This window comes from Ovis aries, chromosome X, assembly GCF_016772045.2.
Source record: "Ovis aries strain OAR_USU_Benz2616 breed Rambouillet chromosome X, ARS-UI_Ramb_v3.0, whole genome shotgun sequence".
Lineage (NCBI taxonomy): Eukaryota > Metazoa > Chordata > Mammalia > Artiodactyla > Bovidae > Ovis > Ovis aries.
In genome coordinates this window covers 11,300,477-11,324,728 of record NC_056080.1, presented here as the reverse complement: position 1 = coordinate 11,324,728, position 24,252 = coordinate 11,300,477, and the positions used below count along the sequence as shown (strand labels likewise).

Sequence of the window (24,252 nt, the reverse complement as noted above, 5' to 3'; positions counted from 1 at the left end):
CATAAGGCCGGGTCCCTGGTAGTGAACCGGGAGGGCAGCTGGCACTAAGGACGTCCTGACGGTAAGACACTTGCAAGTAGAGAAGGGGTCTCTAGTGCTATAAAGGAGACTGAAAGTAATACTGAGAGCTGGAATCTGTTTGTTGTGTCATTTTTGTGACTCTGTGTGCCGGCACTGTCTGTGTGAGTCTTGTTGTCATTGTCCGTGTTCTCTGTACCCATGGGGCAATCTACTTCTATTCCGCTGTCTCTGATGACTGACCATTTTTCTGATTTTAAGTCTAGAGCTCAGAATCTTTCGTTACTGGTAAAGAAGAGCAAACTGGTGACTTTCTGTTCTGCCGAGTGGCCCACCTTTGACGTCAGATTGGCCACAAGAGGGAACCTTCAATCCCCAAATTATCCAGGCAGTTAAAGAGAGGGTGCTTACCCCTAGTCCTGCCGGGCACCCAGACCAGACTCCCTACATTCTGGTCTGGCAGGATCTAGTGAGAAACCCGCCGGAATGGCTTAAACCCTTTGTTCTCGCTCCTTCTAAACCTCCTAAACCTCCCCGTCCCTCCTCCCCGACTCCAACCTCGCTAAACCCACAGGTGCTAGTCATGAAAGCTTCTGAAGAAAAAGAAGAAAAACAGGACGAAAAACGACCTAAGCCAGTGTTCCAGGAATCTTCTTCTCTGTATCCTAATCTGATTGACCTGGAAACTGAGTTGTTCCCACCCCTGTACGCAGATCCACATCCGCCCTTGCTTCCACAGGTTCCACAAGTTTCATCGGGAGAAGCCCGGAGGAGGGCCGAGCCCTCGGCTCCTCCTAGAGAAGGGGGCCCCGCCCAGGGAACTCAGGGAAGAGCAAGGGAAATGGCCAGCGCAGCGGAAGAAGAAGGCCCAGAAATTCCCTCCTCCACTGTTCACGCATTTCTGGTCTGGGCGGGGCCAGCCAGAGACGGTGGGGAACGGACATATCAGTATTGGCCCTTTGCCACTAGTGATTTGTACAATTGGAAGACTCAAACTCCCTCTTTCTCTGAGAAACCGCAGGGTCTTATTGATCTTTTAGAATCTATCCTCTTTACTCACAATCCCACTTGGGATGATTGTCAGCAACTGTTACAGGTACTTTTTACTACAGAAGAGCATGAACGGATCCTGTCAGAAGCCCGGAAAAATGTGCCAGGGGTGGATGGGAGGCCCACAATACAGCCTCACCTCATTGAAGAGGGGTTCCCCTTGGTGCGACCCAACTGGGACTTCGAACACACTGAAGGTAGGGAGCGTTTCTGAGTGTACCATCAGACTCTCATGGCTGGCCTTAGAGCGGCCGCCAGAAAGCCAACTAATTTGGCCAAGGTAAATTCAGTGAGGCAAGAGCCAAATGAGAGCCTGACAGCCTTCCTTGAAAGGATAATGGAAGCTTTTAGACAGTATACTCCTATGGACCCACAGGCAGATGAGTCTCGAGCAGCAGTTATGCTAGCATTTGTGAATCAGGCAGCCCCTGATATTAGGAGAAAGTTACAAAAGATAGAGAGGCTGGGTGACCAGTCCCTGCAAGATCTAGTGAGGGCAGCAGAGAGAGTTTTCAATCATAGAGAGACCCCAGAGGAGAGAGAGGACCGCATTAGAAGGGAAGAAAGAGAATTTAGAGCTGAAGAAAATCATAAGAACCAAAAAGAGCTGGCTCAGATATTTTTCGCTGGAATTGAAAACAAAAATAGGTTCCAAAAAGGGAAAAAGCTAGACTCAAAGACTGAGGAAAAAACTGCAAGGTGCAAGCTTGAAAAAAAACAATGTGTGTTTTGTAAGGAGTTTGGACATTGGAAAGATAAATGCCCCAAGAAAAACCTAAAAGAGGGGCCCCAAAATCCCAAGAACGAGACTCGCTCTCCTGACCGTCATATCCTCTACGTGGGTGAGGATAGTGACTAGGGGGGTCAGGGCTCAACGCCCCTCCCCGAGTCCTGGGTAACTATAAATGTGGAGGGGAAACCGGTTGGCTTCATGGTGGATACGGGAGCTCAATACTCAGTCTTAAACCAAAGAGATGGACCCATGTCTAAGAAAAGTAGCTGGGTGCAGGGAGCAACCAGGACTAAGTGATATGGATGGACTACAAAGCGGCATGTGAACTTGGGGACCCACCAAGTGACCCACTCCTTTCTGGTGATACCTGAGTGTCCAGCGCCCTAGCTGGGAAGAGATTTACTGTCTAAAGTAAATGCCCAAATTCATTTCGACCACGGGCAAGTGTCAATTTTAGATGGAATCGGGCATCCTCTTCAGGTCTTGTCTCTGGCATTAAAGGATGAATACAGACTGTACTTGCCATAGGCCCCAGCGACAATAAGTCCCGAAGTACAGCCATGGGTTCGGAGATACCCCCAGGCCTGGGCTGAAACAGCAGGAATGGGACTGGCCAAACAGAGCCCCCCTATTATTGTGGAACTGAAAGCCAGTGCCACACCGGTGAGAGTTCGGTAGTATCCCATGAGTCAAGAGGCTCGGCAAGGAATTACTCCTCACATACAACGCCTCATAGACGCTGGGGTCTTGAGAAAGTGCCGGTCCCCATGGAACACTCCCCTGCTTCCCATAAAGAAGCCTGGGGGAACTGATTTTAGACCAGTTCAAGACCTGCGAGAAGTCAACAAATGGGTGACATTCATCCTATGGTTCCTAACCCTTATACATTGCTAAGCAGCTTGCCACCAAGCTATGTTTGGTATACTGTTTTAGATTTAAAAGATGCCTTTTTCAGTCTGCCTCTTGCCCTTGCAAGCCAAGAGATCTTCGCCTTCGAATGGCAGGAAGACGGTGTTCAGACTCCTGTGCAGCTGACGTGGACTCGCTTACCACAGGGTTTCAAAAACTCACCCACGTTGTTTAACGAGGCCTTGGATGAAGACCTCCGTGAGTATCGGGTTGAACACCCTACCATTGTTTTATTACAATATGTTGATGACCTTATGCTGGCAGCGACTACGGAAAAAGAGTGCCAAGAGGCAACAGGTGACCTTCTCCAAACCTTGGGGACTTTAGGTTACAGGGCCGGTGCCAAAAAGGCCCAGATTGCCAAGCAAGAGTTTACATACCTCGGTTATAAGATAAAGCAGGGCCAGAGGTGGCTAACACAGGCTATGAAAGAAACCATCCTTCAGATCCCTGAGCCGGCCAACCCTAGACAAGTGAGAGAATTTCTGGGAACTGTGGGATATTGCCGATTATGGATCTTGGGGTTTGCAGAAAAGGCCAGGCCCCTGTATGAAGGGACCAAAGAAAACAAAGACTGGAAATGGACTGAGTCAATGAAAACGGCCTTTCAGGAGCTCAGGTGAGCCTTGCTGGAAGCTTCTGCCCTTGCCCTTCCTGACCCATCTAAGCCTTTCCAAGTATTTATAGATGAAAGGCGAGGGATAGGAAAAGGGGTACTAACACAGAAGTGGGGACCTTGGAAGCGTCCCATAGCTTACCTTTCCAAGAAATTGGACCCAGTGGCAGCCGGATGGCCACCTTGCCTCCAAATCATCGTCGCCACCGCGCTCCTAGTCCATGATGCTGATAAGCTGACTTATGGACAGAGACTCTTGGTCTACACTCCTCATGCTATAGAGAGAGTTCTGAAACAACCCCCAGGTAAATGGATTTCCAATGCCCGCTTGACACACTACCAGGCCCTGCTACTTGACTCCTCATGGATTCATTTTCAAACGCCCTGCACTCTAAACCCAGCTACTCTTTTGCCCAATCCGGAGGGGGATAGCCCCCTCCACGATTGCGATGAGATACTGGCCGGGGTAACGGCAATACGGAAGGACTTAACAGATACGCCACTGGATAACAGTGAGCTAATATGGTTTACAGATGGAAGCAGTTATGTAAAAGATGGACAGAGACGGGCGGGGGCCGCAGTGGTAGATGATTCTGGATGGACGATATGGGCGGAGACTCTTTCCCCAGACACCTCAGCACAAAGAGCAGAGTTAATTGCCCTGATTCAAGCATTAGAGACAGCTAAAGGAAAAGAATAACTATTTTTACTGACAGTCGCTATGCTTTTGGCATGGTACACATCCAGGGCCCGATATATCGGGAACAGGGGTTTTTGACAGCTGAAGGAAAAGAGATTAAAAACTTGCCAGAAATCCGTCGACTTCTGGAGGCTGTGCAGTTGCCTCGGGCTGTGTCAATAGTACATGTACCTGGACATCAAAAAGGGGACAGTCCCACGGCACGAGGAAATTGTGCCACAGATCTGGCAGCTCGAAAAGCGGCTGATAAAGATTTTATTGCTCCGGTGTTGGCGATCGGACTTCCACCCCCAGGTATGGGAACTTTGCCCCCAACCCCTGAGTATTCATCCACAGACCTTGCCTGGATCCAGGAACGTCCCAACCTCCAACAAAGAGAGGATGGATGGTACCGAGACTCTGATGGTTACTTGATACTCCCTGCTCAGTTGGGACGGCAACTGTGTGAGCATCTACACTCGTCTACTCATCTGGGAGAAAAAAAGACTCTGATGCTTTTTCAAACTGCGCACCTGCAATTCCCCCGGCACCAAATAACTGTGAAGAACATAGTGCATGCTTGTAAGGCATGTCAACAGATGAGGCCAGGAAAGAGGCAACACGCAGGACTGAGGTATTGGGGAGAAGGGCCAGGGCAGCACTGGGAAATAGATTTCACCGAGGTAAGGCCAGGCAAGTATGGTTACCGGTACTTGTTAGTGTTGGTAGATACCTTCTCAGGGTGGGTAGAAGCTTTTCCTACTAAGGGAGAAACTGCAATGGTAGTGGCTAAAAAGATTTTAGAAGAAATAGTTCCAAGGTTTGGCCTGCCAGTGACTATTGGCTCTGATAATGGACTTGCTTTTGTGAGCCAAATAGTTCAGAACCTTGCCCGGGCTCTAGGGACCAAATGGAAATTACATTGTGAATATAGCCCACAGAGCTCGGGGCAAGTTGAAAGAATGAATTGGACCCTAAAAGAAACTTTAACTAAATTGGCTATAGAGACTGGCGGGGACTGGGTGACTCTCCTTCCCTTCGCCCTCTTTCCCGCACGTAATACTCCTTATCAGCTTAATCTGACCCCATTTGAAATTCTGTATGGGCGACCTCCCCCTGTATGTCCAATATTTGAAGGAAAGAAACTTCCACCTCCTACTTTGGGACAATTCCAGGAGGCTTTGATGGCTTTGGGCAATGTGCATTCTCGCGTCTGGAAACTGCTCCGGGAAATACATGAGGGTCAAAACAAGGGGACTATCCCCTCACATAACATCGGCCCTGGAGATTGGGTGTGGGTCAAAAGGCACCACACCAAGGTACTAGAACCTAAATGGAACGGTCCTTATGTTGTTCTTCTTACCACCCCAACTGCCCTAAAGGTCGACAGTATCGGGCCTTGGGTGCATTGCAACCACGTATGCCCAGCTACTTCAGCAGAGCAGGAAGACGCTAAAAAAGAATGGGAAGCGTCTCTGCACCCGTCCAACCCCGAGGCTGAAGCCCCGGCGTCGTCGACAGGACCAAGGCAACTCGTCTGGACCATCTTATGGATGACCATGTTACTCTGCTCCGAAGCTGCCAGCGTGAACCCACACCAACCCGTCAAAATCACCTGGAAACTGCAAAATGGACTAACACGTGAGATGCTTAACTCCACCACCGCAATACATCCACCATATACCTGGTGGCCAGACTTATACTTTGACCTTAAGCCGGTGGTAAAGGTACCTTGGAAAAGGGGCTACCTCCGGAATCATGCATTCTGGGCATGTCCAGGTGCACCCAGGCACAACTGGAAGATCTGTGGGGGGATACAGGACTCTTATTGTAAATCTTGGGACTGCGTAACTTCTAATGATGGGTCGGAGACTCCAGGGTATAGACGGTGGGATGTAGGAAATCAGGACTTGCTTAACTTCTCATTTGTAGGACCCGTACCTCCGTACTCCGATTGGGAAAAGGATCATAACTTTGCCCAGGTAAAAATAAGGTTTAACATTGACAAAGCAAAAAAAGAGAAGGCCTGGGTCAACGGGATATCATGGGGACTTCAGACCAGAAATGACCTGACTACTTATAATGGGATCATTGTTGTGAGTCAAGTTTTAGAACCGGTACAAATGTATAGTATCAGTCCAAATCCCGTTGAACAGGTCCATGCAACTCTCTACCCGACAACCTCCCTACCTACATCCCAAGGACCAACAAAAGACCCAGAGACGGGCCCCCTTGCTAAACTTGGACAAACAGATCCACTATGGAAATTAGTAAAGGCAGCTTATGCCACCTTAAATCAAACTGGTCCTGAGGCAACTAAATCCTGTTGGTTATGTTACAACTTAATTCCCCCTTATTACGAGGCAGTAGGCCTCAACGCCTCTTACGACCTGGCCAACGGCACCAATCCTCCCCAATGTCGATGGGGAGAACGAAAAGTAGGCCTTACAATGAGAGAAGTGTGGGGAAAAGGGACTATGTATGGGCAAAGTGCTGCCAGACAGATCCTCAGTGTGTGCCCTTACTGTTGAACTCATGAGTTTGCCGGTAGCCAGGTGGTCAGTTCCACAGATGGGAGGATGGTGGGTGTGCTCTCACACTGGGTTGACTCCCTGTGTACATAGCTCCATTTTTGATCCTAAAAAAGAATTTTGTGTTATGGTGGCTGTGATACCAAAGATACTGTATCGACCAGAAGAAGCTGTATATGATTATTGGGCCCACAAATTGACTCTTAATCAACAAGAAAGAGCTTATAAAGTTAAGAGAGAGCCCATTACTGCCATAACCATAGCAACTATGTTCGGTCTGGGAATAGCCGGGGCCGGAACTGGAATAACAGCTTTGTCCATGCAAAGTCAAGGATTTAACTCTTTAAGAGCAGCCACAGATGAAGACATCACTCGTATAGAACAGTCTATTAGTCATTTAGAGTCATCTTTAACTTCCCTGTCTAAAGTAGTTTTGCAAAATAGAAGAGGGCTAGATCTGCTATTTTTGCAACAGGGGGGACTTTGTGCTGCCCTAGGAGAAGAATGTTGTTTTTATGCAGACCATACTGGAATAGTTAGGGAATCCATGGCCAAAGTGAGAGAGGGGCTAGCCCATCGTAAATGAGAGTGTGAGGCTCAACAGGGATGGTTTGAGTCCTGGTTTCAACAATCCCCCTGGCTGACTACTTTAATCTCTACCTTGCTAGGACCCCTGATAATCCTTCTAATAATGCTTACGTTTGGCCCTTGTATTATCAATAGACTTGTAGCCTTTGTAAAAGAGCGCATTAATACAGTACAGCTGTTCATGCTTCGGAGGCAATATCAAACAGTATCTCAGGACCCAGAGGAGGATTCCTCTGTATGAACTAAGAACAGGGGGGAATGTTAGGGAGGGTGGTCGGCTCAATGAGGTGCATAACAGCGCCGGGGACCTGAGTCATGTTTCCTGATTTCTTGAAGAACATTCCTTAACCAAATAAGGAAATTTTTCTATATGCAGTAGCATAAGGAAGGCGTTGCATAAGCTCATTCTGCCTGTCCAATCAGGTATCACCAAGTACCCTGTAACTGAGACAAAGAACTGACTGTATATAAACCGCCATACTGCTTTGTTCGAGGCTCTTGTCTGATTCCGCTGCGTCGCATGAGGCTTGCATCTTAGCACGCTAGAAATAAAAATTCCTTTCTTGCCTTTGCATTACCACGGTGGACTTGTTCACTCTCTGGGTTGGTTTGGAGATACGGGCTCGGTGCATAACAGAGATCAGTGGAGAAATAACTCCAGAAAGAACGAAGGGATGGAGCCAAAGCAAAAACAATACCCAGCTGTGGATGTGACTGGTGGAAGCAAGGTCCAATGCTGTAAAGAGCAATATTGCATAGGAACCTGGAATGTCAGATCCATGAATCAAGGCAAATTGGAAGTGGTCAAACAGGAGACAGCAAGAGTGAACGTGGACATTCTAGGAATCAGTGAACTAAAATGGACTGGAATGGGTGAATTTAACTCAGATGACCATTATATCTACTACTGCGGGCAGGAATCCCTCAGAAGAAATGGAGTAGCCATCATGGTCAACAAGAGAGTGCAAAATGCAGTACTTGGATGCAATCTCAAAAATGACAGAATGATCTCTGTTCGTCTCCAAGGCAAACCATTCAATATCACAGCAATCCAAGCCAATGCCCTAACCAGTAACGCTGAAGAAGCTGAAGTTGAATAGTTCTAAGAAGACCTACAATACCTTTTAGAACTAACACCCAAAAAGATGTCCTTTTCATTATAGGGGACTGGAATGCAAAAGTAGGAAGTCAAGAAACACCTGGAGTAACAGGCAAATTTGGCCTTGGAATATGGAATGAAGCAGGGCAAAGACTAACAGAGTTATGCCAAGAACATGCACTGGTCATAGCAAACACCCTCTTCCAACAACACAAGACAATACTCTACACATGGACATCACCAGATGGTCAACACCGAAATCAGATTGATTATATTCTTTGCAGCCGAAGATGGAGAAGCTCTATACAGTCAACAAAAAAAAAAGACCAGGAGCTGACTGTGGCTCAGATCATGAACTCCTTATTGCCAAATTCAGACTTAAATTGAAGAAAGTAGGGAAAACTACTAGACCAGTCAGGTATGACCTAAATCAAATCCCTTATGATTATACAGTGGAAGTGAGAAATAGATTTAAGGGCCTAGATGTGATAGATAGAGTGCCTGATGAACTATGGACTGAGGTTCATGACATTGTACAGGAGACAGGGATCAAGACCATCCCTATGGAAAAATGCAAAAAAGCAAAATGGCTGTCTGGGGAGGCCTTACACATAGCTGTGAAAAGAAGAGAAGCGAAAAGCATAGGAGAAAAGGAAAGATATAAGCATCTGAATGCAGAGTTCCAAAGAATAGCAAGAAGAGATAAGAAAGCCTTCTTCAGTGATCAGTGCAAAGAAATAGAGGAAAAGAACAGAATGGGAAAGACTAGAGATCTCTTCAAGAAAATTAGAGATACCAAGGGAACATTTCATGAAAAAAATGGGCTCGATAAAGGATAGAAATGGTATGGACCTAACAGAAGAAGAAGATATTAAGAAGAGGTGGCAAGAATACACAGAAGAACTGTACAAAAAAGATCTTCATGACCCAGATAATCATGATGGTGTGATCACTCACTTAGAGCCAGACATCCTGGAATGTGAAGTCAAGAGGGCCTTAGAAAGCATCACTACAAACAAAGCTAGTGGAGGTGATGGCATTCCAGTTGAGCTATTTCAAATCCTGAAAGATGATGCTGTCAAAGTGCTGCACTCAATATGCCAGCAAATTTGGAAAACTCAGCAGTGGCCACAGGACTGGAAAAGGTCAGTGTTCATTGCAATCCCAAAGAAAGGCAATTCCAAAGAATGCTCAAACTACCACACAACTGCATTCATCTCACATGCTAGCAAAGTAACGCTCAAAATTCTCCAAGCCAAGCTTCAGCAATACGTGAACCGTGAACTTCCTGATGTTCAAGCTGGTTTTAGAAAAGGCAGAGGAACCAGAGATCAAATTGCCAACATCCACTGGATCATGGAAAAGCAAGAGAGTTCCAGAAAACCATCTATTTCTGCTTTATTGACTATGCCAAAGCCTTTGACTGTGTGGATCACAAGAAACTGGAAAATTCTGAAAGAGATGGGAATACCAGACCACCTGACCTGCCTCTTGAGAAATCTGTATGCAGATCAGGAAGCAACAGTTGGAACTGAACATGGAACAACAGACTGGTTGCAAATAGGAAAAGGAGTATGTCAAGGCTGTATATTGTCACCCTGCTTATTTAACTTCTATGCAGAGTACATCATGAGAAACACTGGGCTGGAAGAAGCACAAGCTGGAATAAAGATTGCTGGGAGACATATCAATAACCTCAGATATGCAGATGACACCACCCTTATGGCAGAAAGTGAAGAAGAACTAAAGAGCCTCTTGACGAAAGTGAAAGAGGAGAGTGAAAAAGTTGGCTTAAAGCTCAACATTCAGAAAATGAAGATCATGGCATCTGGTCCCATCACTTCATGGGAAATAGATGGGAAACAGTAGAAACAGTGGCTGACTTTATTTTTCTGGGCTCCCTAATCACTGCAGATGGTGACTGCAGCCATGAAATTAAACGACGCTTACTCCTGGAAAGGAAAGTTATGACCAACCTAGATAGCATATTCAAAAGCAGAGATATTACTTTGCCAACAAAGGTCCATCTAGTCAAGGCTATGGTTTCTCCTGTAGTCATGTATGGATGTGAGAGTTGGACTGTGAAGAAGGCTGAGCGCTGAAGAATTGATGCTTTTGAACTGTGGTGTTGGAGAAGACTCTTGAGAGTCCCTTGGACTGCAAGGAGATCCAATCAGTCCATTCTAAAGGAGATCAGTCCTGGGTGTTCTTTGGAAGGACTGACGCTAAAGCTGAAGCTTCAGTACTTGCTCCACCTCATGCGAAGAGTTGACTCTTTGGAAAAGCCTCTGATGCTGGGAAGGATTGGGGGCAGGAGGAAAAGGGGATTACAAAGGATGAGATGGCTGGATGGCATCACTGACTCAATGGACATTGAATTTGAGTGAACTCCGGGAGTTGGTGATGGACAGGGAGGCCTGGTGTGCTGCAGTTCATGGGGTCGCAAAGATTCGGACACAACTGAGCGACTCAACTGAACTGAACTAAACTGAACATTTCGTACCTGAATATCTTCAAAAACAAAACAAAACATGGTAACACAAATGTCAGGGATACCATCATCACTTACCTAGATTTCTGAAGGTCAGAAGGGCTATAGTGTTGTCAGATTCATATAATCACTTACTGGATCAAGCAAAGTCTTATTAACGACCATTGTTAGGGTCACTGTGCTTCCCTGAATAGAACCAAAAAAAAAAAAAAATCAACACTGTGACAGATACATTTAACAACATAACTTTTCCTACTAGGACACTGACAAAAAATTTTTGTCACGTCCATATTTATGGGCCCATCCATGCTACCTGAACACTGGCAGAACTTACAGGTTAACACTGTGATTACAGGCACCATCATTTCTTGACTTTGCACCGATAAAAATCTCCTTTTCAATACTATGATGGAGAATGTTAAGCTCACTTATCTGGATACTTGCAAATCTCTCATTCATTCCTATGGTTAAATACACATTATCTCTAAGCTAGAAAACTAGCTAAACTAGATCTCACAGTTATTGGTATTTGTAGGCCCAGTATCACTTTTTATCTGAATATTTGCAAAAAAAAAAAAATATGATACCAACACGTGTTGGGGACAACATCATTGCTTACAACATCATTGCTAGAATTATGAAAATCATATAGCCTATGCAATGTTTAAGGTCCACATCATCACTTGCCTGGATTCCATGATTTTCACCTCCATCTCCTGATTTGGAGCCTACAAAAACACATGGTGGCAACTGTGATTAGGGATATATCTTCCACATGGACTTCAAACACTCCTATGATCATTGCTACCATTATTGGACTCATGAACTCTACCTGGATCCTTTAGTTCTGAGATCAGTACTGTCGTTAGAGACACCATCATCTCTTGACTGGGACCTGTAAAAACACATGGTGGAAACCCTGGTTAGGAATACTTGTTCTTCCATCTGGACCCTGCTAATTCCAGCAGTTCATTGCATTATGGCAACCACCAACTCCACCTGGATACCTGGAGAAGTCTGAGGTCAATATTGTAGTTTCAGACACCGCCTTCTATTCAAAAAATACCTGCAAAAATCCATGGTCGCTACTATAGTTAGGACTCTGAGATATCTTATCCGGATCCTTGCAAATATTTTTGTCACTACTAAATTTTAAGACAAAATCATCCCTGAACTAGGAAACAGTAAATTTTGATGCCTGCTACTTTTGTTAGGGACATTAATTTCTACAAAAACATGGTTATGTTAAGAGTTTGGGAAAACATCATTACTTTTCTAGATATCCGAAAATCTTATGTTTTCTAATGTGTTTAAAGTCCACATTATCTTTTACTTGGGTATTAGCAAAGTCCAACATTTATTCCTATTATTAAGTTTACCATCATCTACTGATGCTGAAGCTGAAACTCCAGTACTTTGACCACCTCATGTGAAGAGTTGACTCACTGGAAAAGACTCTGATGCTGGGAGGGATTGGGGGCAGGAGGAGAAGGGGACAACAGAGGATGAGATGGCTGGATGGCATCACTGACTCGATGAATGTGAGTCTGAGTGAACTCCGGGAGTTGGTGATGGACAGGGAGGCCTGGCGTGCTGCGATTCATGGGGTCGCAAAGAGTTGGACACAACTGAGCGACTGAACTGAACTGAACTGACTGGAAACTGAAAAATCCCATGGTCTCTACTGTGGTGAGTGATGCCATGGTAACTTACTGGACAGTTACAAAATACTTTGAAGTCCACTTGGTTAAAACCCGCACCTTTTCACCTGAAAGATTTATCTGCCTACAAGGCAAACTTCTTTAACAATTTGTTTCCTCTTCTCACCTTCCTATAAATTGTCTTCCTCCCTTTGGAAGCCCCAGAGCTCTGTCTCTTCCCTTAGCTCAGGATGGTATATAAGCCTAAATTGCTTGGCTGCCTTTTTGAGTCTCATATCTTTGTGGGGCTCCAATACACACATATGTGCATGTTACCAAAAAATGCAAGTTTGTGTGGCCAACGCACAGTGAAGCCAAACAATACTAAAACACTGGAGTTTGGAACAGAGGTGTACTACAGGGCCATGCAAGGAGATGGTGGGATCATGCCCTAGGAACCCCAAAGTCACTGAAAGCTTTCAGCAAAGCCCTTTTACAGGAAAGGTAAGGGAGGGGCATGGTTAGTTATTACAAACTTCATGCAGTCAAATCCTTTGTCCTTGAAGTCAAGTCATGGTCAGATAACAATGTTCCTATAAATCTCTACCAAACAAATGTTATTCTCTGTCCTGATAAGGAAGAGCAAGGTCCCAAGGTGTAACTTTCACCCTCTGAGGTCCAGGTGCTGGCTAAGAGGAGGCAGATCTTAGCTGGCAGCTCCCAAGGCCAGGTCCCCAGATCCTGCCCAGCTGTCATGGCTGATGAAGCCAGGTGCTCAGGACCCAAGTGGCCCTCAGGCTTCTCAGGCCACCCAAACTGGGGCATGTGAGGGGGAAACCATGTCCCACAGACTGCAACCCAGGCAGACCGACCACCTGATGCGAAGAGCTGACTCATTTGAAAAGACCCTGATGCTGGGAAAGAGTGAAGGCAGGAGGAGAACGGGACGACAGAGGATGAGATGGTTGGATGGCATCACTGACTCGATGGACATGAATTTGAGCATGCTCCGGCACTTGGTGATGGACAGGGAGGCCTGGGGTGCTGCACTCCATGGGGTCACAAAAACGTAGGACACAACTGAGAGACTGAAATGAACTGAACTGAAAAGGGAAAAAGAATTGCTTCTACAGGTCACAGCTCAATGATGTAGACCTGCACAAAAAAAACCCCTGAGATTTAATTATAAGATAATAGAGTGCTTCCCCATGTTATTACCTTAGCACCACATTGGCAGGACTCCAGGATAATAATAGTGATTTCAACTGAGAGACCTGTAAGATACAGACTCTACTTAAGAAGGTGTTCTGAGGGAAACCTAAAGATGATACAGAAGCAGAAAAATAAAAAAGAAACTAGAGAAGTAAGTGTTGTAAGTAAGTAAGTGTTAGTCGCTCAGTCATGCCCGACTCTTTGCCACCCCATGGACTTCAGCCCACCAGGCTCCTCTGTCCATGAGATTTTCTAGGCAAGGATACTGGAGTGGGTTGCCATTTCCTTCTCCAATATACAGTCCTAAGGAGCATTAAATATAGCCCAGCTCTGTCCAGATTTACATAAAGATTCGCAATGAAAGGCTGATTACCTTAGTTCCTATTATCAGATACACGATGACCACTTTTAACAAAAAATTGTGAGGTATGTTAAAGGACAAGAAAAAAAATACATTCTGAAGACATAAAGCAACCATCAGTACCAGACTCAGATATGACACAAATTTTGAAATTATCATATAAGAAATTTTAAAATAATCATGATTAGTATATTAAGGGCTCTGTAGTATAATAAAGAATTCATCTAGTCTTCTTCCCTGGTCTCTGGCAAAGAGCTTCAAAAATCCTTGGAATTTCCTGAGTAATAGGAATGTCTGTTACTTTAATGAGGCATCTGTGGTACACCCTTAGTTAGCTTCAGGATGGGAACTGGTCACCAGAAAAGACCAACCATTTGATTATAAGGCTGGAACTCTAGACCACTCTGACCTCCAGAGACAGGAAGGGAGCTGGAGATTGTGCTCAATCATGTGACCATCATTTACTCAGTCATGCCCATGTAATGGTACCCTACATAAAACTCTGAACATTGAAGCTCCACAAAGTTCGCTGGCTGATGGACACAGGAATGTACCAGGAGAGTGAAATATCCTGACTATATGGGAAAAGCATGAAAGCTCTTCATCCAGGGCCCTTCTGGACCTTGTCTTTTGTGTGTCTTGTATAATAAAACATACTTCTAAGTATAACAGTTTCAGGGATTTCAGTGAGTTACTCTAAAAAGTTATTAAAACTGAAGGTTGTCAAGTCACTAAGTCATGTCCCACTCTTTGTGACCCCATGGACTGCAGTATGCCAGGCTTCCCTGTTCTTCACTATCTCTTGAAGCTTGCTCAAACTCACATCCATTGAGTCAGTGATGCCATCCAACCATCTCATCCTCTGTCATCCCCTTCTCCTCCTGCCTTCATCTTTCCAAGAATCAAGGTCTTTTCCAATGAGTCAGTTCTTTGCATTAAGTGGCCAAAGCATTGGAGTTTCAGCCTCAGCATCAGTCCTTCCAATGAATATTCAGGACTGATTTTCTTTAGGATGGACTGGTTTGATCTCCCTGTAGTTCAAGGGACTCTCAAGAGTCTTCTCCAACACCACAGTTCAAAAGCATCAATTCCTCAGCACTCAGCTTTTTATAGTCCAACTCTCACATCCATAAATGACTACTGGAAAAACCATAGCTTTGACTAGACAGACTTTTGTTGGTAAAGTAATGTCTCTGCTTTTTGATATGCTGTCTATGGTGGTCAAAGCTTTTCTTCTAAGGAGCAAGCTTCTTTTGATTTCATGGATGCAGTCACCATCTGCAGTGATTTTGGAGCCCCCCCAAAATAAAGTCTCTGACTGTTTCCATTGTTTCCCCATCTATTTGCCATGAAGTGTTGGGACCAGATGCCATGACCATCATTTTTTGAATGTTGAGTTTTAAACCAGCTTTTTCACTTTCCTCTTTCACCCACATCAAGGTGAAATCATCATTAAAACTGAAGGGGTTGTGGGAAATGAATATTTGTGAAAATGCTATGCAGGCTATAAATGTAAGACATCTTCAGGACACATCTATAGAAAGGGTTGCATCAGATATTCTGGGGGCTCTGCCCTTACCCTCCTAGCTCTACCTATATGCCACAGGTATCCAGTTATAGGTATTTACATCTGAGGGCTTCTGCTTGACCCCAGAAGGGAGGGAAATATCTCATCTCTGGGAGCAGCCCTCAGTCAATAAGAGATGAGAGTCAGAAGCAAAATAATGCCTAAGCCTAGCTTCTCAGTAGGGAGATCTCTGAGCTGTTTCTCAAAGTTCCCCAGCAGTAGTTAGCCTTCAATGCTCTTAACTGTTACCTGCCCTATGATGTGTCATTTATTAGCTTCCTGCTCTTCCCTGTGACTTCTATGCATGCCTCCAGGCGTCACCTCCCAAATAGGATCCTTGTCTCAGAGTTCGTTTCTAGGGTAACCCAAGCTAAAGTAGTTGCCAAAGAAAAGACTTTTGTGGAAGCCTTTTTAATACATTGCCATAGTGAATATAGTCAAAACTGCAATTGATGGTGATAGAAGCTGTGAATATGAAATGAAAAGATGTATGTAAGAGTACTGTGAAAAGATAAAGCATTCCACAAATGCAAGGTGAGAACATTAGTATTTTGGTTGTTATTAGAGTCTGAACCGGGAAAGCTCACTATAAAACACTGCCAGCTCATGGCTACCTGTGATGGTGGAAGCAAGCAGCAGTATGAATAGTACAAAACAGTAGATGACTGAAAAACTAATAACACATGGCTTCAAAGAACATTATGTGAAATTTAAGCAGTAGTTTTCATATTTTACTATGATTTTTTTCCAAAAATAGTGTTTGTAGAGTAACATAATAACCATAAAATGCACGAGTAGAATGGAAAAAACTATAACATTTTGCAGTTCATTTTAGATCTCTTTCTAAAAATAAGCAAAACATTGCAGATACAGTTGGATTTTCTTTTATAGTCCTAGCTGTCCCAATTGCCTCTTTCTTTTCCCAGTGACAACCACACTCATTAAACTGGTGTGTACTCTTCATATTTGTGATATAGGGGAGCAGAATTTGCCACCCTGAAATATATATATGCCACCCTGGCATACTCATTGTCGTAAACTGCTTATTTGCTAAGAAACAGCAGACACTGGAAGGGCACAGAAAGCCCAGTTAAGTAAGAGCTGTTATTTGGTAGAAATATCTTCATTTGTAAAGGAAATCTCCATTTTTAAGGGTGTCTCTTTCTCTGTAACTGCAAGGGGTAGATGACCAAACCTTTAGAAACTCTTATCAAAGGAGAAGGCAATGACTTAATCTCGATCACAATCACCCCTGTTTACTACACTTTTCCTGGTAACATCGCACAACTGACTCTCCACCCTCAACATTCTCCTTTGTCTTTAGCTGAGGCTGATATTTAGGGTGAGGGCTCTGGCCATTTTGGCAAGTTACTCAGTTTTCCTGGGTCTCTTCCGTGTATGTGTGTGTGTGTGCATGTGTAGTTGTGTCTGACTTTTGTGACCCCATGGACTACAGCCTGCCAGGATTTCCCAGGTAAGATTACTGGAGTGGGTTGTCATTTCCTTAGGCATCTTCCTGACCTCCCACGTATATGTGTTATTAAACAATAATTCAGTTCAGTTCATTTCAGTCACTCAGTCATGTCCGACTCTTTGTGACCCCATGGACTGAGGCACACCAGGCCTTCCTGTCCATCACCAACTCCCAGAGTTTACACAAACTCATGTCCATTGAGTCAGTGATGCCATCCAACCATTTCATCCTCTGTCGTCCCCTTCTCCTCCCGCCTTCAATCTTTCCCAGCATCAGTGTCTTTTCCAGTGAGTCAGTTCTTCGTATCAGGTGGCCAAAGTATTGGAGTTTCAGCATCAGCATCAGTCCTTCTGTTGGAGAAGCACACTGATTGAAACTGCCCACCCTGGCGAGGCACCACAGTCACCATTTGCATGAGTTGTTTTACGACAGGAGGTCCTGGTAAGGAACAGGGAACTAATAAGCCTCCACCAACCAAAAGAGCTCAGGAAAGGTCAAAAGGAGACACCACCTGTCCAACCACCTCCCAGAATCCTTCTCTCTGGCATCCATCTTGGCTGAGCAAGACGTGCACCACCAGGAAAGACTCTGAGTCAGAACGATTGGCTAAGGACAACCCAGAAACTAATCCCATGACCATAAAACCTGAGACTGCAAGCCATGTGACAGAGTTGTTCTCCTGGTTCCCTTACCCTGCTGCTCTCCACCCGGGTGTCCTTTCCCAATAAAATCTCTTGCTTTGTCCAGCACATGTCTCCTCGGACAATTCTTTTCTGAATGTTAGACAAGAGTCCGCTCTTGGGGCCCTAAAGGGGGGCCTCCCCCTTCCAATAACACTTCCAGTGAATATTCAAGACTGATTTCCTTTAGGATGAACTGGTTGGATCTCCTTGCTGTCCAAGGGATTCCCAAGAGTCTTCTCCAACACTACAGTTCAAAAGCATCAATTTTTTGGTGTTCAGCTTCCTTTATGGTCCAACTCTCACATCCATACATGAAAACTGAAAAAAAACATAGCCTTGATGAGATGGACCTTTGTTGGTAAAGTAATGTCTCTGTTTTTTAATATGCTGTCTAGGTTGGTCATAGCTTTTCTTCCAAGGAGCAAGCTTCTTTTAATTTCATGGCTGCAGTCACCATCTGCAATGATTTTGGAGCCCAAAAAAACAAAGTCTGCTACTGTTTCCACTGTTTCCCCACCTGTTTGCCATGAAGTGATGGGACCAGATGCCATGATCTTAGTTTTCTGAATGTTGAGTTTTAAGCCAACTTTTTCAAGAGGCTCTTTAGTTCTTTGCTTTCTGCCATAAGGATGGTGTCATCTGCATACCTGAGGTTATTGATATTGCTCCCAGCAATCTTGATTCCAGCTTGTGCTTCATCCAGCCCATGTCATATATTAACACATATTTTAAACAATATTATTAAATATGTGTTGTTAAATGATTTTTCTCCAGTTAATATATCTCATGTCAATTTACTTCTTAGAGTTGCCACAGGAACCTAGAAGGGTACAGTTTTTTTCTTGTGACAATAGTTTTTATAGTTTTACTCTGCAGCATGTTTCTATTAACTGCATAGTATAAGATTTTGTGATTTTAAGATTCATAAATAGTGTCTTCCTATGCAAAGCATTCTGCAACTTTCTGTGTTCAGTTGCTCAGTCATGTCCGACTCTTTGTGACCCCATGAACCACGGCACGCGAGGCCTCCCTGTCCATCACCAACTCTCAGAGTCCACCCAAACTCATGTCCATTGAGTCGGTAATACCATCCAACCATCTCATCCTCTGTTGTCCCCTTCTCCTCCTGCCCTCAATCTTTCCCAGCATCAGGGTCTTTTCAAATGAGTCAACTCTTTGCATCTGGTGGCCAAAATATTGGAGTTTCAGCTTCAACATCAGTCCTTCCAATGAACACTCAGGACTGATCTCCTTTAGGATGGACTGGTTGGATCTCCTTGCTGTCCAAGGGACTCTCAAGAGTCTTCTCCAACACCACAGTTCAAAAGCATCAATTCTTTGACACTCAGCTTTCTTGATAGTCCAACTCTCACATCCATATATGTCCACTGGAAAAACCATAGCCTTGACTAGACCGACCTTTGTTGACAAAGTAATGTCTCTGCTTTTCAATATGCTGTCTAGGTTGGTCATAACTTTCCTTCCAAGGAGTAATCTTTTAATTTCATGGCTGCAATCACCATCTGCAGTGATTTTGGAGCCCAGAAAAATAAAGTCAGCCACTGTTTCCACTGTTTCCCCATCTATTTCCCATGAACTGATGGGACTGGATGCCATGATATTAGTTTTCTGAATGTTGAGCCAACTTTTTCACTCTCCTCTTTCACTTTCATCAAGAGGCTCTTTAGTTCTTCTTCACTTTCTGCCATAAGGGTGGTATCATCTGCATATCTGAGGTTATTGATATTTCTCCCGGCAATCTTGATTCTAGCTTGTGCTTCTTCCAGCCCAGCGTTTCTCATGATGTATTCTACATAGAAGTTAAATAAGCAGGGTGACAATATACAGCCTTAACGTACTCCTTTTCCTATTTGCAACCAGTCTGTTGTTCCATGTCCAGTTCTAACTGTTGCTTCCTGACCTGCATACAGGTTTCTCAGGAGGCAGGTCAGGTGTTCATGCAACACCATTACTGAGACCCATCCATGTTGATACATATTAGTTGACTACATTGACTTACCTTTGGAACCATCCTCCCTTTACTCTGAAAGAATTGTGGGATACTTTTTAATAAAATAGACCAGCGGTTCTCAATTAGAGGTGATTTCGCCACTCCACTTCCACCCCTGTGAAACTTGGCAATGTCTGGAAATACTTTAGGTTGTAATGAGTAGAGCAGGGGTGTTACAGAGCAGGGATGCTGCTATACATCCTGCAATGAACAGGAGAGTCCCCAAAGCAAAGAATTATCTGGTCTAAAATGACAGCAATGCTGAGGCTGACAAACCCTGATATAGATGAAAGCCAAGTGTTCTACATTCTTGAAGAATTTCTGGGAATGGGAGAACAATCTAAATTTTGACCTTTCAAGGTGAGATAGCACATGTTCTGCCTGTTGGATCATCAGAACTGTGTTTCTATTGCATTAAAGTATTTTCTTCTTGAGTGTGGGTTTTAGCCTGCTTTATGGCTAAAAATTATTGCTTATTTTGGGGAGTTGTGTGCATATGCATATGTATTATGTGTGTGTCTGTACACTATGCTGGGCGGTGAGGCCCACACACTTGATCTCTATCACTCATGCTGATAGAAAAATACAACAAGAAACTGAATTATATTTGATCTAATGAAAACTAACTGTAAACAGATAGGGTAGAGTGTCCCTGGAGAAAGAGAAGCAAGCATGGCTTCCTTGACATAAGAGAAGCCATTTTTGACCTAAGCCATTTTGGACCAAATGTGACCAAGCATTTGGTCACAATGCTTGCCCTTGAACAGGTCTCAGTAATTAATGATCTTGGGGGAAAAAGAATGCAGGAACAAAGGACTGTTATTAAGCAAGAGAAGTAACAACAGCAAAGATAATAAATCAGCTGTAAAGACTCCCAGTTCTGTTTCAACAGTAAAGATTAGACTGAAGCACTTTCTTGAGCTTTTCTGCAGAATTCAAATTCCCCTCAAGTGCTCAACCACCAGATCACCTAAGGAATGGTGATGTTAACCTCTTCAGACCCTCATGACTTCAACAGACTAAAACTTGGACTCTGTCAACCTTGGCTCCAATTCTATGCTGAATTATCCTCTGCTTAGATCTCTTCATGAATATACATGTACCCTTACTTAAAGGAAAACAACAGAATGGGAAAGACTAAAGATCTCTTCCCTGGTGGTTCAGATGGTAAAGAATCTGCCTGCAACGCAGGAGACCTGGGTTCAGTCCCTGGGTTGGGAAGATACGCTGGAGGAGGAAATGGCAATCCACTCCAGTATTCTTGCCTGGAGAACCCCCATGGACAGAGGAGCCTGACAGTTCATGGGGTCATAAAGTGTCGGACATGACTGAGTGACTAAGCACAGCATACAGAGATCTCTTTAATTGGAAATATCGAGGGAATATTTCATGCAATGGTGGGCACAATAAAGGATAGAAACAGTAAGGACCTAACAGAAGCAGAAGTGATTGAGAAGAGGTGGTAAGAATACACAGAAGAACAGTACTAAAAGGGTCTTAATGATCCAGATAACCACAATGGTGTGGTTGCTTACCTAGAGTCAGACATGATCCTAGAGTGTGAAATCAAGAGGGTCTTAGGAAGCATTACTATGAACAAAGCTAGTGGAGGTGATGGGGGTGAGGTATTTAAAATCCTAAATGATGATGCTGTCATACTGCTGCACTTAATATGCCAGCAAATGTGGAAAACTCAGCAATGGTCACAGGACTGGAATAGGTCAGTTTTCATTCCAATCCCAAAGAAAGGCAAAGCCAAAGAATGTTCAAACTACCCCCACAATTGCCTTCTGAGATGGCCCACACTCTGTGCAGTGTGTTTCTCTCTAAATAAATTCACTTCTTACCCATTGCTTTGTCGCTCACTGAATTCTTTCTATGATGAGACAGGTAAGAATCTGAGCTTCATTTTAAGTCCTCAGATCAGGTGTGTGATCTCAGTTAAAAGACTGTGAGTTCAAGTCCCAGTCTGGGTTTTGGCTGGGTTTGAATTACAGCATGGGGACTCGAATACTAATGAGTTACAGAGTCTCAATCAAAGCTTACAAAAGTGTCTTGATATTCATAACAAACTTCTTTCAACTACACCTAAGTTTATATTAATGAGATCAGTTTTGGAAAGCACCTATAGAAGGGAGCTGGCTGTCAGGAGAACCAACCATGTGATTGGATGGCTGGAACTTTTAGTCCATCCCTCCTGACTTTTAGGAATGGGCAGAGGTGCTGGAGGCTGAATGATTGCTAATAGCCAATGATGTCGTCAATCATGACTGTAATGAAGCCTCCATAAAAACCCAGAAGGACAGGATTCAGAGAGCTTTTGGGTTGGAGCAACTCAGGGAGAATGCTGCACCTGGAGAAAGCATGGAAGCTCCATGCCCTTTGCCCTTCCCTTCCCTCTGGCTATTCCTGACTTAAATCTTTTTATAGTAAACCAGTGATCTAACGGGGCTTCCCTCAGTTGGTAAAGAATCTGCCTTCAATGCAGGAGACCCCGGTTCGATCCCTGGGTTGGGAAGACCCCCTGGAGAAGGGAAAGGCTACCCACTCCAGTATTCTGGCCTGGAGAATCCCATGGACTGTATAGTCCACAGGGTCGCAAAAAGTTGGACATGACTGAGTGACTTTCACTTTCATTCTTTCAGTGATCTAATAAGTAAGATATTTCTCTGAGGTCTGTGAGCCACTAAAGAAAATTAATTGAATTCAAGGAGGGGGATCTATGAAACCTCTGATTTATAGCCAGTTCATCAGAAGTAAAGGTGACACCCTGAACTTGATGTCTGAAATGGGGTGGGGGCAATCTTACAGAACTCAGCCCTTAACCTGGGGGATCTGATGCTACCTCTCAGTAGAGAGTTTCAGAAGTGAGTTGAATTGCAGGACACCTAGCTGGTATCAAAAAATTGCTTGGTTGTGTAGGGGAATCCTCTTCCTCTACCTCTTACCACCAAAGGCACCTCAGAATGGGAATCACAGTCATTAGTTGGTGATCAGAAGTGGAATCAGTGCAAGATGCTAGAGACGAGAAAAAAGGTGAAATAAATATGCAAATTGAGGCAAAATTGTTTTCTTCCACAGTAGGAGAGAAGTCATTTGATGCTCTACCCCTCTACTAGACAGGATATAACTTGACGTCTACAAACAAGTATTTTGCATCCATCAGTTGTCAATTTACAGGGTTTAAGATAGTTCTCTTAGAACTGGATGACCCAGGGAGGTGCCCTATACTCTAGAAAATTCAGTTTCCCACTGAAGCACAATATTTCCCCACAATGTGGTAATTTTAAGACTATATAAACCAGGCTTTGGAAAGCATACTGCCTACTGTTAATATTGCAATTATCTTGTTTAGCTATGAAGTCCAGATGACCAGGTCAATCCTTAGAGTACTATAGGATTTCCTCCACCACCCTTCCATCCTCCTACCACCAATACCTGCCTGCAAAAGGGTACTGGTATTTCCCTTGTCAGTCATTCTGAGAAGAGGACAATTCCAGGGCAGGAAAACGAAGCCAGGCTAGGGCTTGAGAAAGTCTGGAGAATTTCTTCTTTCTCTAAGTTGGGGTGGGGGGAGGAGGCAATGGGATTTGAATTCCAATGTGGGTCAGACAGAGCAGTCTGGGTTTGAGATACTAATAAGGGTGACTTGATATTGTTGTCACAGACTGATAAAGCCTGAGACTTGGGTTAACTGTTGTTAGAACATTTTATAAAATCATGAAAGATTGGAAATAAAAATGATAAAGATGATGGGATTAAAATATGCCATTCTTGATATATAAAATTTGAGTGTTGATTTGGTTTGGAAAAGGTAAGCACAGCATCAATATTTAATAGCAATGAGACTGACTCTACTGTGAGAAAAATTCAACAGCATGGTGATTCAGTTTCCCAGAGGGCTTAATCACCTACAAATCTGAATTTGGAAGCTTAAGACACCTTAGTCAGAATTCATTACATAAGCCAGTTATAGGAAGTGCATGATATGTGCTTCTAGTTGTGTCCAACATATTTGAATATAGGCACATTTTTTCACGTCTGTCTTTGTAATCTTAAACCTGAGATCATAGGAATTCTCCTTCTTGACTAATTTATTTAATAAGAATTAGTAATATCCTAAACTTAAATTTTATTCTACCCAGCCTGTCAAAAACTGGCAGGTGCGTCATCAGCCTTTGAATGAAATTTACACCAGAGAGGCAGTGTGCCTGGTGAAAAGGTCCAGAAGCTGGTCTCCAATTTCAGCCCTGCTACTTCCTAGGTGTGAAATCTTGAGCAACTTGAAGCTCACTGGATTTTCATTTAATCATTTGTAAAATGAGGGGTCTGACCAGATGATTCCTAAGGGTTCATCTAACTCAAAAACCCAATGAATCTGTAAAGAAATTGCAGCCCTCTTTTGCATATGGCAGCTCAACACACATGTAACAACACGGGAGGGGGAGAGCCAAGAAGAAGAATGATGCCTCTTACATTTTCCTTTCTAAGTTACTGACTAAACCTCAAGGCCTTTTTACTGAATGGTTTCTGAGATGTCGTCAAATTTTGCTTTTAGCTCTCTTTATTTCACATACAAAAAGGAGAACA

The 24,252-nt window shown here is 43.9% G+C and overlaps 1 protein-coding gene across 1 annotated transcript; it reads left to right on the top strand.

The window, feature by feature from the left end:
- The first annotated feature begins 1,005 nt into the window (after positions 1 to 1,005).
- LOC121818243 (uncharacterized) lies at positions 1,006 to 7,702 on the top strand. The gene has a single exon (XM_042241963.2). It carries the CDS (start codon positions 4,059 to 4,061, stop codon positions 6,534 to 6,536), a length of 2,478 nt encoding a protein of 825 aa, XP_042097897.2. The 5' UTR covers positions 1,006 to 4,058; the 3' UTR covers positions 6,537 to 7,702.
- Positions 7,703 to 24,252: the final 16,550 nt, after the last annotated feature.

What these genes read in the sequence shown, in the direction of transcription:
- LOC121818243 (XM_042241963.2), top strand. Translation starts at nt 4,059, where the DNA reads ATGGTACACATCCAGGGCCCGATATATCGGGAACAGGGGTTTTTGACA.